Genomic DNA, 13,037 nt, shown 5'->3' on the forward strand with positions numbered 1-13,037 from the left:
CCATATAATAAGATGATGTAACAATAAGTATAACTATGGGTAAAATGAAAAACAAATCTTACTTGGATCACATTTATTGTTAACCTCTATTGATGTACATTAAGATTTCACTGATAAATAAAATTATCTAATAAGTTACGTCGTTCGTTTATCCTACGACTAGGGTATTTTCGTCAGCAAAGGTGTGGGGAGGGACTTCCAGGTTGAGGGGGGCGGGGCCTTTGCGGATGCGCCCAGAGGCGTCGTAATGGGACCCGTGACAAGGGCAGTAGTAGCCTCCGAAGTCGCCGGCGTTGGCTACGGGCACGCAGCCCAAGTGTGTACACACCCCGATGACCACAAGCCACTTAGGGTCCTGCACGCGCTGTTCGTCCGCCTGAGGGTCACGGAGCGAGTCTACCGGCACTGCCTTTTCCGTCGAAATCTCTGCCTCTGTCCTGTAATGGCGTATTTGTGGTTTAAAATCTTTGTGACACTGTCAAAATCATCAATACTTTTTACCTGTCAGGATAGGGGTCAATAAACTACAGACTTTATGCAGTTGAACTGAGTGGTAGAGTAGGAAAAGGTAGGCATACTACCGCGATCAAATGCAGGATGTTTTAAAGACAGAGTCAAGAACCTAAAACTAAACCATCATTATTCCGTTTTTCACAGGGTCAACTTACCTAACCTGAAGATTTGACACGTCCAGTTTTATACAGAAGTGACTGCCTGACCTTCCAACCCGCGATGGGAAAACCAGCCCAATACAGGTTAGGTCACATACCTCCGAAAATGCATTTGTCGGAATAGTGGGTTTCCTCACAATGTTTTCCTGCAGGTGATAATCATTTACGATCCAAACATGGATTCTTCTCGAAGAGTCCTCTAAACCGGTGAAGCGACAGTGGTGGTAATAAGTTAAATTCTGTGATCTCTGCCTAACCCAAAGGGAAATAGGCGTGATCTTATGTATGTGTAGTTAAACTGAAGAGTTAAACACACACACATACACACACACACACACACACAACACCCACCTTTGTTTGTTGTATCTTTATTTTATTTTTTCATTTTAATTACCATAGTTAAAAAGTATATTATTGTACCTCAAATAATAATGAAGTATGTCAATTTGGGAAGACACTGGCTCCTGAAATACAGTTATACTAGTTTAGGAGCCAGGGCCTTATTTATAATTGTTACTTGTTTGTTGTACTGAATAAACTTTCTATCTTTCTTTCTTTCAAACTGTAGGTAATAGAGAAGAATGTAAACATGATCAATCTAAAGATAGTCTTTGGATGGGCTAACCCATGAGTGCTAAGTATTCCATTGAATATTTCTTATCTATCTGTTGTTAGTAGATAGCTTCCATCTTATTTCTACAGTTCATAATGAACCGGATACATAAACACAAATCCATGAGCTCTCAGTTAAGTTAAATTTATTTTAGTTGGTTTGATGCATGCATATCATACATGCACTTTTGACATAAAGTCCTAAGATGGATAGCCCAAGTTAGCCCAACTATTAAATTACACTTCTCATCAAAAAAATCGAAACACTTCCGTTTTCATTGTTTCTGTCCGAATTTAACACAAAAAAGAATTCATACGATGAAAAAAAATACATAAATGTATAGCTGGCAGTTTGGCCATTACAGTATTAAGCGAAAATTCTAAATTCAAAATTAGAATTTCATTTGTTTATCTTATAAACGAAATGAATCACTGTTTTGAGACAAATGTGTGTTTAGGGTTGGAGTACATTTAGCGTTTAAAAACTAAAAATTGGCGCCTATCCTTAAACTTTTTGTTTTTTATTTCAATACTGTGACTTTGGGACGTCTGAAAAAAGGTTTTTTTTCTAAAACGTATGGATACTTCGCCCACAGAAGCCGCCCAAGTTGTAGCATTGCTGGATTCTGGCCTTAGTCAGCGTGTTGTGGCTGCAAGACTGCATCTAAGCCTGTCATCTGTTCATAGAGTCTATAAACGTTATCGGGAGACTGGTTTGTTCACGCGCCGTTCAGGATCTGGCAGGAATCGGGTCACTTCTGAGCGAGATGATAGATTTATTGTAACAACTTCTTTAAGAAATCGACGCCTTAACGCTTTTCAACTGCAGCAGCGGCTTCGTGTTGTACGAAGGGTGGCTGTAAGTGACTCTACAATTAGAAGAAGGTTGAAGGATCGTGGACTGGTACCGCATAAGCCAGCAAATGGGCCGAAATTAACTGCAGACCATCGAAGAGCGCGCCTTAACTTTGCACGTGAGCACCTAAATTGGTCATACCTACAGTGGAGCAAAGTTCTCTTTTCTGATGAGTGTAAAATTATGCTGTATGGTAACGACGGAAGGAACAAGGTCTACAGAAGAGACGGAGAACGCTATGCACAATGCTGCATTGAAGAAAAGGTCAGCTATGGTGGCGGTTCGTGGACGGTTTGGGGAGGAATCAGCGCCGACGGTAAGACAGAGCTTGCTTTCGTGTCTGGGCCACGTCTGCCTGCACTAAACTGTCATCGGTACGTCGAAGAGTGTCTCGAGCCTCATGTGATGCCCTATGCACATTTTATTGGCAACGGCTTCATATTCATGCACGACAATGCTAGGGCTCACACCGCGGGCGTCGTACGAGATTATCTTAACGAAGTCGATATCTCTATTATGGAATGGCCAGCAAGAAGCCCGGACATGAATCCCATTGAACATCTGTGGGATGAATTAAAGAGACGAATTCGAGCAAGAGATCCTGCCCCAGAAACACTTAGCCAGCTGCAAGATGCAATCCAAGAGGAATGGGACAATATACCACAGCATGTGATCGTGACTCTCATCCGATCGATGAAGAACCGTATGGAAGCAGTAATTAGAGCTCGGGGAGGGAATACAAGTTATTAAATAAACGTTTTTTAGCTTTTTTTTTCATTTACGTGTGTTGTTTTATCCATTTCCTTTATACTCCATACGGAATAAAAATGACTCATTTAACAAAATACGAAACCTATGAAAAATTCATTTAAATTTAGAACATTAACATTAAGATTTGATAAGCTCATATTACTCACTATTAAACGACATTTAACATTTATTCCTAAATGTACACATTTTTCTGATAATCCTGACAAAACGTAAACTTGCAAGGTGTTTCGATTTTTTTGATGAGAAGTGTATATTCATGCCTATTTAGGCTCTTAGGTTAGCACCATCCTCCACTTACAAAAAGTGAGCTAGGTTTAGTCCTGTCAAAATAAGTTAAAATTAAGTTGGTGGTTGCAATGTGCACCATTGAACTACAATATTACCTATTAATATTAGAATAGAATCTCACCTATGATCTCCCGGTTACTACTTACTAGTATGTACATTAGTACATAGTTATTACATGAGTCACGTTAGAGCCTTTGGTGGCTCAACAATAACCCTAACACCACATTTGATGAGGTTGGTATTCCACTTCATAACCCAAAAGACGAGAAGATCTCACCTATGACGGATGAAAAGAGGCTTGCCTCGCCACTTGAAGGTGACCGACTTGCCCTCAGGGATGTCACCGAGCTTGATCTCGATCTTGGCCATGGCCAAGACGTCGGCCGCCGCAGACATCGACGACACAAAGTGGGTGACCACTGCCTTCGTTGCATAGGCACCGGCGACGCCTCCCGCTGGAATGTTTAAGTCATTTTTCATAAATCAGTAATACTCTCGGCATGTCATGGTTCTCAACAAGCTACAGAGACTACAATGGATCACGAGGAGTGAAAATCTGTTATTCAAGCCCTACATCCCAAGAGGGGATAAAAAGCTTGTAAAAAGAATAAACTTATAAGATCTTGAGGATTTTACGTAGAAGAGAGAAAAGAGTATAATATAATTTTGATAACATTTTATAAAATACAATAGATATTCTATAACTACCTCATCATCATCATCATCAGCCGTATGACGCCCACTGCTGGGCATAGGCCTCCCCCAACTACCCAACCCCCTACTCTACTCCCTACACCCTCCACACTACAACTACCTCTCTACTCTACTCTACCTCTCTACTGTACTCTATAACTACCTAATAGTGATAAATTGCCATCAAAGGTGACAGAACACAAATAGATATGCAGAATTGACTAATGATCTCTAAACAAGTAGAATGATACAGTGACACAGAGAGGGTGTCTTTCCGAGCAGTGGAATTCAATATCATTAGTGTCACCACAAAAATAAAGTAGAATATTTTGTCTTTTGTCAATATTCAGGCATTTGGCAGCTCAGTAATAACTCTGACACGAGGGTTGATGAGGTTGGTATTCCACCTCACAACTCATACAATAAGAAGAATATTCAGTGGGGACTTAATGTATCTTACGAACTTACATATAACTGGGTGTTTTCAAAAACTCTAATGATATATTATTGGCTTCCAGTGCTCATAACTTACCCAAGAGGGAAAGAGGAGATGCTCTATCCCTCTGGGTTGATTCTTACACAACTCTACTTGTCCTAACAACTTGTAATATTCATGTTTTTACTAACCAATACTGTAGAATCTTGAGTCACTGTGTTGGTTTAGTTGTAATGGTTTTTAGTATATCTCTAATAACATGTTAGACAAGGTAAATGTTTTTCTTCCCTGGCTTTGCACAGAATATAAAACTTAAGGCTGGGGAGCAAAATATAAACTTAAGAATAAAAAGAAATAGAATAATAATACCATAATGAGTGAGGCAAACTAAACTCATAGTTACCTTTTTGTATTCTATTTAGTTGCTCAAATCTAAAAATATGTAACAACATTTTGGCAACACAGAAGGAAGTAAGAATATTTGTTTACTTAATATTCAAATTCTATTTTTAAAGGTGTTGCAGTCTCCAGTGTGAAGTAAACATATTAGTAGGTATAACACTTTCCTCATTATTTTGTAAGATATATCAGACGTTGCAGCCTTGTATTACACAACTGAGTTAACTACTATAACCCTTTACACCCGAGCCTATACGATCGTGCGGCTTAAGTTTGTTGAACTTTGAAAAATTCTAGGCTGAATTTAAATTACCTTTAGCGGACGCAACCGGCGCCGATCGGTCGTGCGGGTATTCTAGAGTATAGAAAAAAATACTTTGAACATATCGGTACACGTTTGGTTTCGCCAGTCGTCCAAAACCTGCCGGAGGGGTGGCTGCATTTTTTGATCGTCGTACCCGCTCAGGTAACTACGTATTTTTTTACTGGTTTTGATGAATTTCACTATAGTTTTTTATTTATATTGGTAGAATATTGATCTATTTACCTATATGTATTTATATTTATTGAATGTATTTAATAGGTTTTGCACAGCAATATTCGAAATGTTGACACGCACGATCGTGTTATACCGGTTGTCGCTAACAAAAAAGATTTTGGGGTTTAATCAAAATGTTTGCTTGATATTGCTACAATTATGGCTTATTTTTCTTATTTTAGGGGTTCCTTTGCCAGACCAAGTATATAAGACATTCTCGGAGATGGAACCTTGTCAGAAATCAAAGATTTGGATGACGAAGATGCAGAATTTGTGCCTCACGTGTTTGATTACTTAGAAGACAGTGATGACGAAGAATTATCAGCCAAGGACACAGTACAAGAGCCGCTTGCCTCACCGTCACGATTACCTCCACCATCTCCGCCACCACCTGACTCATCTGCTGGTAGATCTACAGCTTCACGGTCACGACAAAGCCGATCTGTACGTGGCCGATCAAAATTTCCGTCGCAAAATTCATGATTTTATTTAGTTTTTTGTTTTATTTTTAATTGTATACTTTTACGATCGATAATTCCACTTGATATTAACTCAAACTAATGAGCTGAATCATCCTCCTTAGTATTCGTTACGGTGTCACTTAAACCCCGTACAAGTACATACAGGTAGCCATACAAGTAGGTATGGGTGTTAGTGACACCGTAGCAAACAACCGTACCGAGGGGGATGATGAAGACCATGATTCTGAGTTGATATTAGTGGAATTTCCTGTCGGAAAATTCATGAAAACTGTATTTTTTTTTAATTAATTTCAGTTCCATACCTTTGCGACGGAAAATTCTACTTGAGATAAACTTAGAATCATGGCCTGAATCATCCCTCAAAGTTTTCGTTATGATGCCACTAACACCCTGTATAATTTGTGTCTTTCTCGCTTTAAAGATTGTTTTGTACGTTATCATAAAAAAAATTAGATTGTTTACTATGTAATAAGTAAATCTACATTACGTACTTATTTTAGTAAAGAAATCTCTTGACTGGTATAATCTCACTAAGTTCCTAAATATTACTAGTTAAAATATCTTTTCTTATGTTTTCTTTTGCTTGTAAGTTGAATAAATACCAAAAGTTTAGATTTGAGTTTATTTACTTGTTTTATTTCACGATAATATAACCAAACGTTTAAGTAAAACATAACCCTCATTTACGTGCCACTTAACTTTATTTCCTGAACCTCACGATCGTGAGGGTCTGATTGCTGAAGACCAGCATACTCTAGATTTTTTTTATTATTTTTCCTGTGTTCAATAAGTCCTAATAATGAACTAATATAAATTTTATGAGTCGCCGCAAACTTTCGATCATCCGGTTGTAAAGGGATAAGAATACAACAAACAGATCACAGAATGATCTTGAATAACAGAATCGTACAGGTAGAAATAATCTACGTTTTTCTTTACGACTACAATAAATGAATGAAAGAATATAAGATGAAAACAAACTAACCTGTAGCAATGAGGTAAGTGAAAGACTGGCGGTCATCAACACTCTCACTAGATTTGCTCTTAGGATCCTGTACCTCCTTGCGACGGTAAGCCGAGAAGTCAGGGATTGCGATGTCCGTGTGCGCAAAACGTACTTGAGCGTGAGCTGAAATGACAAGTGACAGTTATGTAACACGATTTTCCTTCAGAATTATTGAACACATTCCGTTTAAAAGTAAAAGTAGTAGTAAGTAAATAACTTACGAGCAGTGCCACATTTGGCCTTCATACGCTGGACCGGGAGAGCACCGTGTAAAGACTGCACTGTCGAGGTTTTAGGCAAGGGAGCAACCACTAATTTGTCAGTAGGTGTAGGTACCGCTACAACAGGTTTCAACCCATTTGAAACCACTGAGGTGGAGGCCTTGAAGTAAGGCGCCAAATGACCAGCCCTTACCACCGAATTCATCTTGTTTAGAATACCTGAAATACGCAACAAAATTGCTTTCTTCAGTCGCAAAATGCAGTCGCGACTCGAGACGTAAAACGTCAAATTTAGGGTTGCTAGATTTTATTTCAATTTCTACTAAAAATATGGTAGTATTATAATTTATTGAATAATATTAAATTTTCTCGCCATGAACCACAGATATTTCATGAACTATTAAGAAAACATTATGTCTCTTTATTACAAAATGTAGACTAAAGATAATACTAGATTTCAAATTTAACATAATTTGTCCATGCCATTACAAAAAGAGAAAGAAATCCACGGATTTTACGACATTAGGTAGCGCAGAGGCCGCGGGGCTTCTATCGTGGCGCAAATTATATTTTATTTAATTTGGTCCTTGTATTTAAACTTTAAACCTAGACTAGGCGCTTAATATTTTACAATGGTAACATTGAGAAAACTACACCCATTTCATTTTACGCAGTGTAGCGTACCTACTTGCTGTTGTTGAAATAATTTATTTAAATAACTGTAACGTTAATGAAATATTATTTGAAAAGATTATTTACAGGTTTTCAAATAATTAAACAAAATACTTAAAAAGGTATTTGAAAGCTATAAGATGCGTAGCATCTCTACTTGGTCTGTGGCTATAAGGACATAAAATCGACTGTAGACTAGGCAGCATAGTCTTATGATCTTATCCTGTCTTTTGGGCGAACGAAAAAATAATTATAGCCGATATCTCGTTTCCGTTTCCGTCAAAATGTCAAAACAAAAATATTATTTTTCTGTTATTATTTTTAAGGTGTTTGATATAAGTTCGAATTCAATTATTTAACTTTTTCTATTTCCTAATCAAATGGAAATTATTAAGTGACGTGAGTTTTAGAGAGATACGCAAGTGAGTTCTTATTAATCATTAATTACATAAGTACAACACAAGTTTTGAAACTACCTTTTGGACTTGCGTTATTATTAGTAGGTAAATCAGATTGTAACTAACTACCTATATAAATTCCAACAAATACATGTAGGTCAGTAGGTATCTATAAATTTTTGTATGTACCTATCTACATATTATGTATTTGTAACAACTTTTACTGTTTTGAGAATTTAAGTACTTTTATTTAAGCAACTGTGTACAAATAATTCTCTCTCTCTATTTAAGAGCTGCGCTCTTGTCGGTGGAGTAACCGCCATTCCTCTCTTCTTCCCGCCAAAACCTTCACCTCCCGATGCGACACGACCTGCACCTTCTCTTTTATTTGTTTCATAAATGTTATCCTAGGTCTACCCCTTCCTCTCTTCCCTTCAATTTTTCCTTCTATATGTTTGTTATAAATGAATCGTGTCGTATCAGGTGGCCAATCATATTTCCTCTCCAGTTCTCTATAGTCTTCAATATGGTTCTCTTTTCTTCAACTCACAAACAATAATTATGAAAGTATTTTTATTTTATTGAATTTTACGTAGGTAAATAAATCAATGGCCTTCTTTTCCAACAATCAAATTGTAAAGACCATTGCCACCATGCTGTTTCATTGAAAGTTAGTGTGCAAACTTGTTTGTTCAGTCCAAATTGAAAACTGGGTATAACTAATAATAACATAACATAAATAGCCTATATATTATGTCCCACTGCTGGGCACAGGCCTCCCCTCATTCAACCTGAGGGGGTATGGTGCATCATGCTGCTCCACTGCGGGTTGGTGGAGGTGTTTTAATGGCTAATAGATGGAACCAACGGCTTACACGGAAATACACGGGACACTGGGGATAATAGCTAGTTTTTTTATTATTTACAAAAAAAATATATAATTTAAATTGCCTATGCATAATTTATTAAAAAAAATTGATTAATTACTTTGTTGACTATTTTTACAATAAGTAATATATACTATTTATACCTACATTCTACTTGGGGTTACTAAAACTCTAATTAATCTAAAACTACGTAGGTACCTTACTGCAAATCAATACCCATAAATAAATAGATACCTACTTACCAACAACTTTTTATCTGTTAGAATTGAAAAAGAGAAACTTTTAAGTTCACTCTTAATTTATCAATCAATCAATCAATCAATAATACTTTATTGCACAAGAACATATATAAAGGACATAAACATACGAATAAAACATAAGCACAATAGGCAGCCTTATTGCTAAACAGCAATTACAAACACAATACAGCAATTTATAATTTACTCAACAATAAATATTTTTACATACTTATTATATACCTACTAAGAATAATTATACCATGCTGTTCTAATTATTTAGTTCACTGACATATAAAATAAGGAAGTTATCGACTTCACCCAATTATGTAGATGCCTATGTAATTTGTTGGAATTGCTCTACTTATATTGTTAAGTTGGCGCAAATAGAAAGTCGGATGACTGCATGTTCCACCGATCTTCATCATCATCATCATTGGTAAAGAAACCATGGAGTGGAATGTGCAGGGATAATAATTGCGAAGGTTGCTGGTTGCACCAACTTCAGCATTTCGATTCTAACACTGTATTTAACAAAATAGATAATTATTTTTTATTATACATAGTATACAGATTCTAAAGCCTGTTTTTAAATTACTTTTTTTAGGTCCGTCATAAGTAGGTACTTACCTACTTAAAAGTTTATTGAAGGTATATACGACGAAGTAATAAATGCAAAAATATATTAAGTACAAGTCAGTTTATTTCTAAGCTTCCGAGATATTCACTTAATTATAACAAGAGAATCTGTTATTGGTACCTATTATCACAATTATTACGGTTACAATATTACCATTTCTGATGAAGTAGGTGTTCAAAAATAGTAGGTACTGCACATATTTAAATATTTCAATGAATATAAGTACAGTCATGAGCAATATAGTGTACCCACTTTAGTCGCACTAACATATTTGACATTTAGTGAGACTTACAGTTCAATTCGTCAAAAAATTAATGTGACTTGGTACCAAAGTGTATGTACATTTTATTATTAATGCTCGTGACCGTACGTATGATTTTTAGTATTAAACTCAACGCCCTTGAGATCGAAATAGATGTTCATTGACGCCAAATTTAGCATTACATTCGCATTGAATGGGCAGTAGACGTGTTCTATTCACAAATATTAGTGGGTAGATACGATTATGGCTTTGTCTTTTAAATTAAATTAAAATTAAGTACATAAATATAATATGTTGATTTGCTTGTAAGCTGTATAAAATACAATGTATGGTATGAGTATGTACCCACTAATAAGATTGTTACATTACAATCTATAAGTAGAAAAAGTTGTTTGGGGTAGATTGGGGTATGCAGAGGCATACAACAAACTTCTTCATAATGATGTAGGTTCTTGCAGATATAGTATATAAACAGCTTAATTACCTCGCACTGTTGGGCACACGCCTTCCTTCTATCAACCGGAGTATGCACCTCGCTGCTCCACTGCGGGTTGCTGGACGTGGACGTTAGTCGGCACTGACGGCTTAAAGTGCCCTTCAGGGCACGGAATAGACATATTTATATATACTTAATTTTAGTTGAACAGTCCTAAAAGCTCTCTGTCTACTTATCTCTTGTTTTCGAAAGCTAAGAACTGTACTTAAAAGTTATTTGTTATTTTTTCTATAAATAAATACATAACATAACCAGCCCAAATACGTCCCACTGCTAGGCACAGGCCCCCCTCAATCAACCGGAGGGGGTATGGAGCATCCTCCACCAAGCTCTACTGCGGGTTGGTCGAGGTGTTTTTAGGGCTAAATAAATAAATATAAGCGATTTGTTTTATTTAATCAAAGTGACAATATAACATTTCATAACAGTAATAAGTTACGCTAACTTATCCAAATCATTAATAATTGGACAGAAGGCAAGAGGGAAACCACTGTACTATTTTTCCATCAAAAATAGCATGGAGAGGAATGCTACACCGACAAGAGCGTGGCTCTTAAATTAGTGAAGAACCTATCCAAATAGGTATACCTAACTATGAAAAGTTTCGTCCGGCGTGCCGGTATCGGCACCATTGGCAACATAAGATAGATCGTTTCGTGTTCACTCTTAACGTGATTAAAATATTGAGATGGATGATCTGCTGTGCTCATTTCACACAATTCCCATTCAGCCAGCGCATTGATTTATAGCCGCATTAGCACCTCATGTTTTTTTTTTCACATGGTATTTTACGACTATTCCAAAACAATTGACATACTATTTTATACTATACCTATTTGGGCGATAGGCCGACAACCTGACAAGGTGTCATATCTATGTCAGGACAAAAGAGTGTTGCCTTTTTTGTCTTGTTTTATGACTTGTGGCCAACGGCCTCCGTGGTCCCGGATTCAAATCCCGGTGGGGATCTATCACGAAAATCACTTTGTGATCCCTAGTTTGGTTAGGACATTACAGGCTGATCAGGCCGATGAACCCTGGTGGGTTGATGGGGTTGGTAATCCACCTCACAACCCACACGGTAGAAGAAGACTTGTGGCTCACCGTTTAGTCCCATAAGCATCATTGGCGTGACTTTACCTATTAATATACAGCTTTAAGTTCGCTTTACTTGCTTTGTTGCACTGTCCCGCACCAAATTGTAATAATGTTTCCTATCCACTGGTTACACGCCCTATCTATGGAGTATTCAAGGCGATTACTCCACCGACAAGAGCGCAGCTCTTAAATAAAGAGAGAGAGAGATATATATATCCACTGGTTGCCTGGAAGAAATTGCTGCTTAGCAATAAGGCCGCCAGATTGTACTGTATCTATCATCATCTGTGTTAATTTGTTTTGTATGTTGTGTGCAATAAAGTATATTTGATTTGATTTGATTTGTATTTTATTTGAGCTATTTAACGAAAGGTCATAATGGCATTGCTGTGAAGCGGCATACTTACTAAAAGAAGTTAAAACCGTAAAAGAATAAGATCACATGCGCTAACAAGTGGCAAAATTCTGAATTACACGATTGAATTACTTTTCAGTTGCAGTAGACGACGTAGTTCATACGAGTAATACTAGATGGCGCTGTAAGTCTGTACAAATATCCGCATGCCGCTCAAAATAAATGTAAGTACCTAATATTTTTTGATAAAAAACTAAGTTATTAGAATAAATTAATTTTTAAATGGCCGCCTATGCCGCGACCTCGAGATGTAGGTATAATGTACGTGTTCAGTTCTATAAACAATTTCATGGCCACCGCTGCGCTTTGTTCGCATGTGTCCGTGAGCGTCGCATGGGACGCACACACATACAACGCGCGATGCGTGTACCGTACTACCCACACATAAGTAATATCCTTGACAACTCAACTCACACTCGTAACAATAAATAACGCAGTTGAGTTGCGTGCGCCACGTAGATACCCACGTCCGTATATTTTGCATAGAATTATCTATTTCGGCAGGTACTTAGGTACCTATTTACGACTTGGCAAAAAAAAAAAATCAATCCTTCGAATAGACAACGAGTTTAAAAATGTAGGTTAAGGCAATTGGGCACAACCTTAATTTATTTTATGATCGTTTCTAGGCTCCATATTAAGTAGGCATTTCAACTTTTACACCTATATGCTAATTAATTTGCATTAAGTCCTATAGGTCTAGGTCGTTTTACTTTAGTTTTAAAATTCAATTTCATGAATTAGGAACCTACCTATTTATCTAATAGTAATGTCGAATTAACCGTGACCTACCTATAATATTTTTGGACAAAAATTGAATTAAAAACGTGTCATTTTGACTATTAGTGCCTTGATGACCTTACTTGCAGCGGTATGTTTCCGTGTTGTCGACTCTACACATGTCGTCACGCACAGTTTTATACGAAGTATCAAAATTTTCGTTACGTTACGCACACAGTT

General features: G+C 36.9%; 2 protein-coding genes across 2 annotated transcripts in view; one reads left to right on the top strand and one right to left on the bottom strand.

Moving 5' to 3' along the window:
- Positions 1–58: 58 nt before the first annotated feature.
- Positions 59–7,273, bottom strand: LOC126381266 (cytochrome b-c1 complex subunit Rieske, mitochondrial-like). The gene is made up of 4 exons (XM_050030791.1): positions 6,974–7,273; positions 6,732–6,875; positions 3,476–3,653; positions 59–437 (listed from the first exon to the last, which is right to left on the bottom strand). The coding sequence occupies exons 1-4, from the start codon at positions 7,176–7,178 to the stop codon at positions 149–151; spliced, it is 816 nt and encodes a 271-aa protein (XP_049886748.1). The 5' UTR covers positions 7,179–7,273; the 3' UTR covers positions 59–148.
- Positions 7,274–7,978: 705 nt separating this feature from the next.
- LOC126380896 (zinc finger protein chinmo) overlaps positions 7,979–13,037 on the top strand; it is a 94,499-nt gene continuing 89,440 nt past the window's right edge. Inside the window, exons 1-2 of the mRNA XM_050030534.1 lie at positions 7,979–8,067; positions 12,157–12,241. Coding sequence (XP_049886491.1) covers positions 12,240–12,241 — 2 coding nt within the window. The 5' untranslated portion in view covers positions 7,979–8,067; positions 12,157–12,239. The remainder of the gene's footprint in view (positions 8,068–12,156; positions 12,242–13,037) is intronic.

This window comes from Pectinophora gossypiella, chromosome 1, assembly GCF_024362695.1.
Source record: "Pectinophora gossypiella chromosome 1, ilPecGoss1.1, whole genome shotgun sequence".
In the NCBI taxonomy this organism is placed as follows: domain Eukaryota; kingdom Metazoa; phylum Arthropoda; class Insecta; order Lepidoptera; family Gelechiidae; genus Pectinophora; species Pectinophora gossypiella.

Excerpts from the sequence above, each read along its gene's own strand:
- LOC126381266 (XM_050030791.1), bottom strand. The coding sequence starts at position 7,178 with ATGAATTCGGTGGTAAGGGCTGGTCATTTGGCGCCTTACTTCAAGGCC. Across the intron at positions 6,876-6,973 it reads GGCCAAATGTGGCACTGCTC|CTCACGCTCAAGTACGTTTT; the intron begins GTAAGTTATTTA and ends TTGTCATTTCAG. Across the intron at positions 3,654-6,731 it reads CACTTACCTCATTGCTACAG|CGGGAGGCGTCGCCGGTGCC; the intron begins GTTAGTTTGTTT and ends TAAACATTCCAG.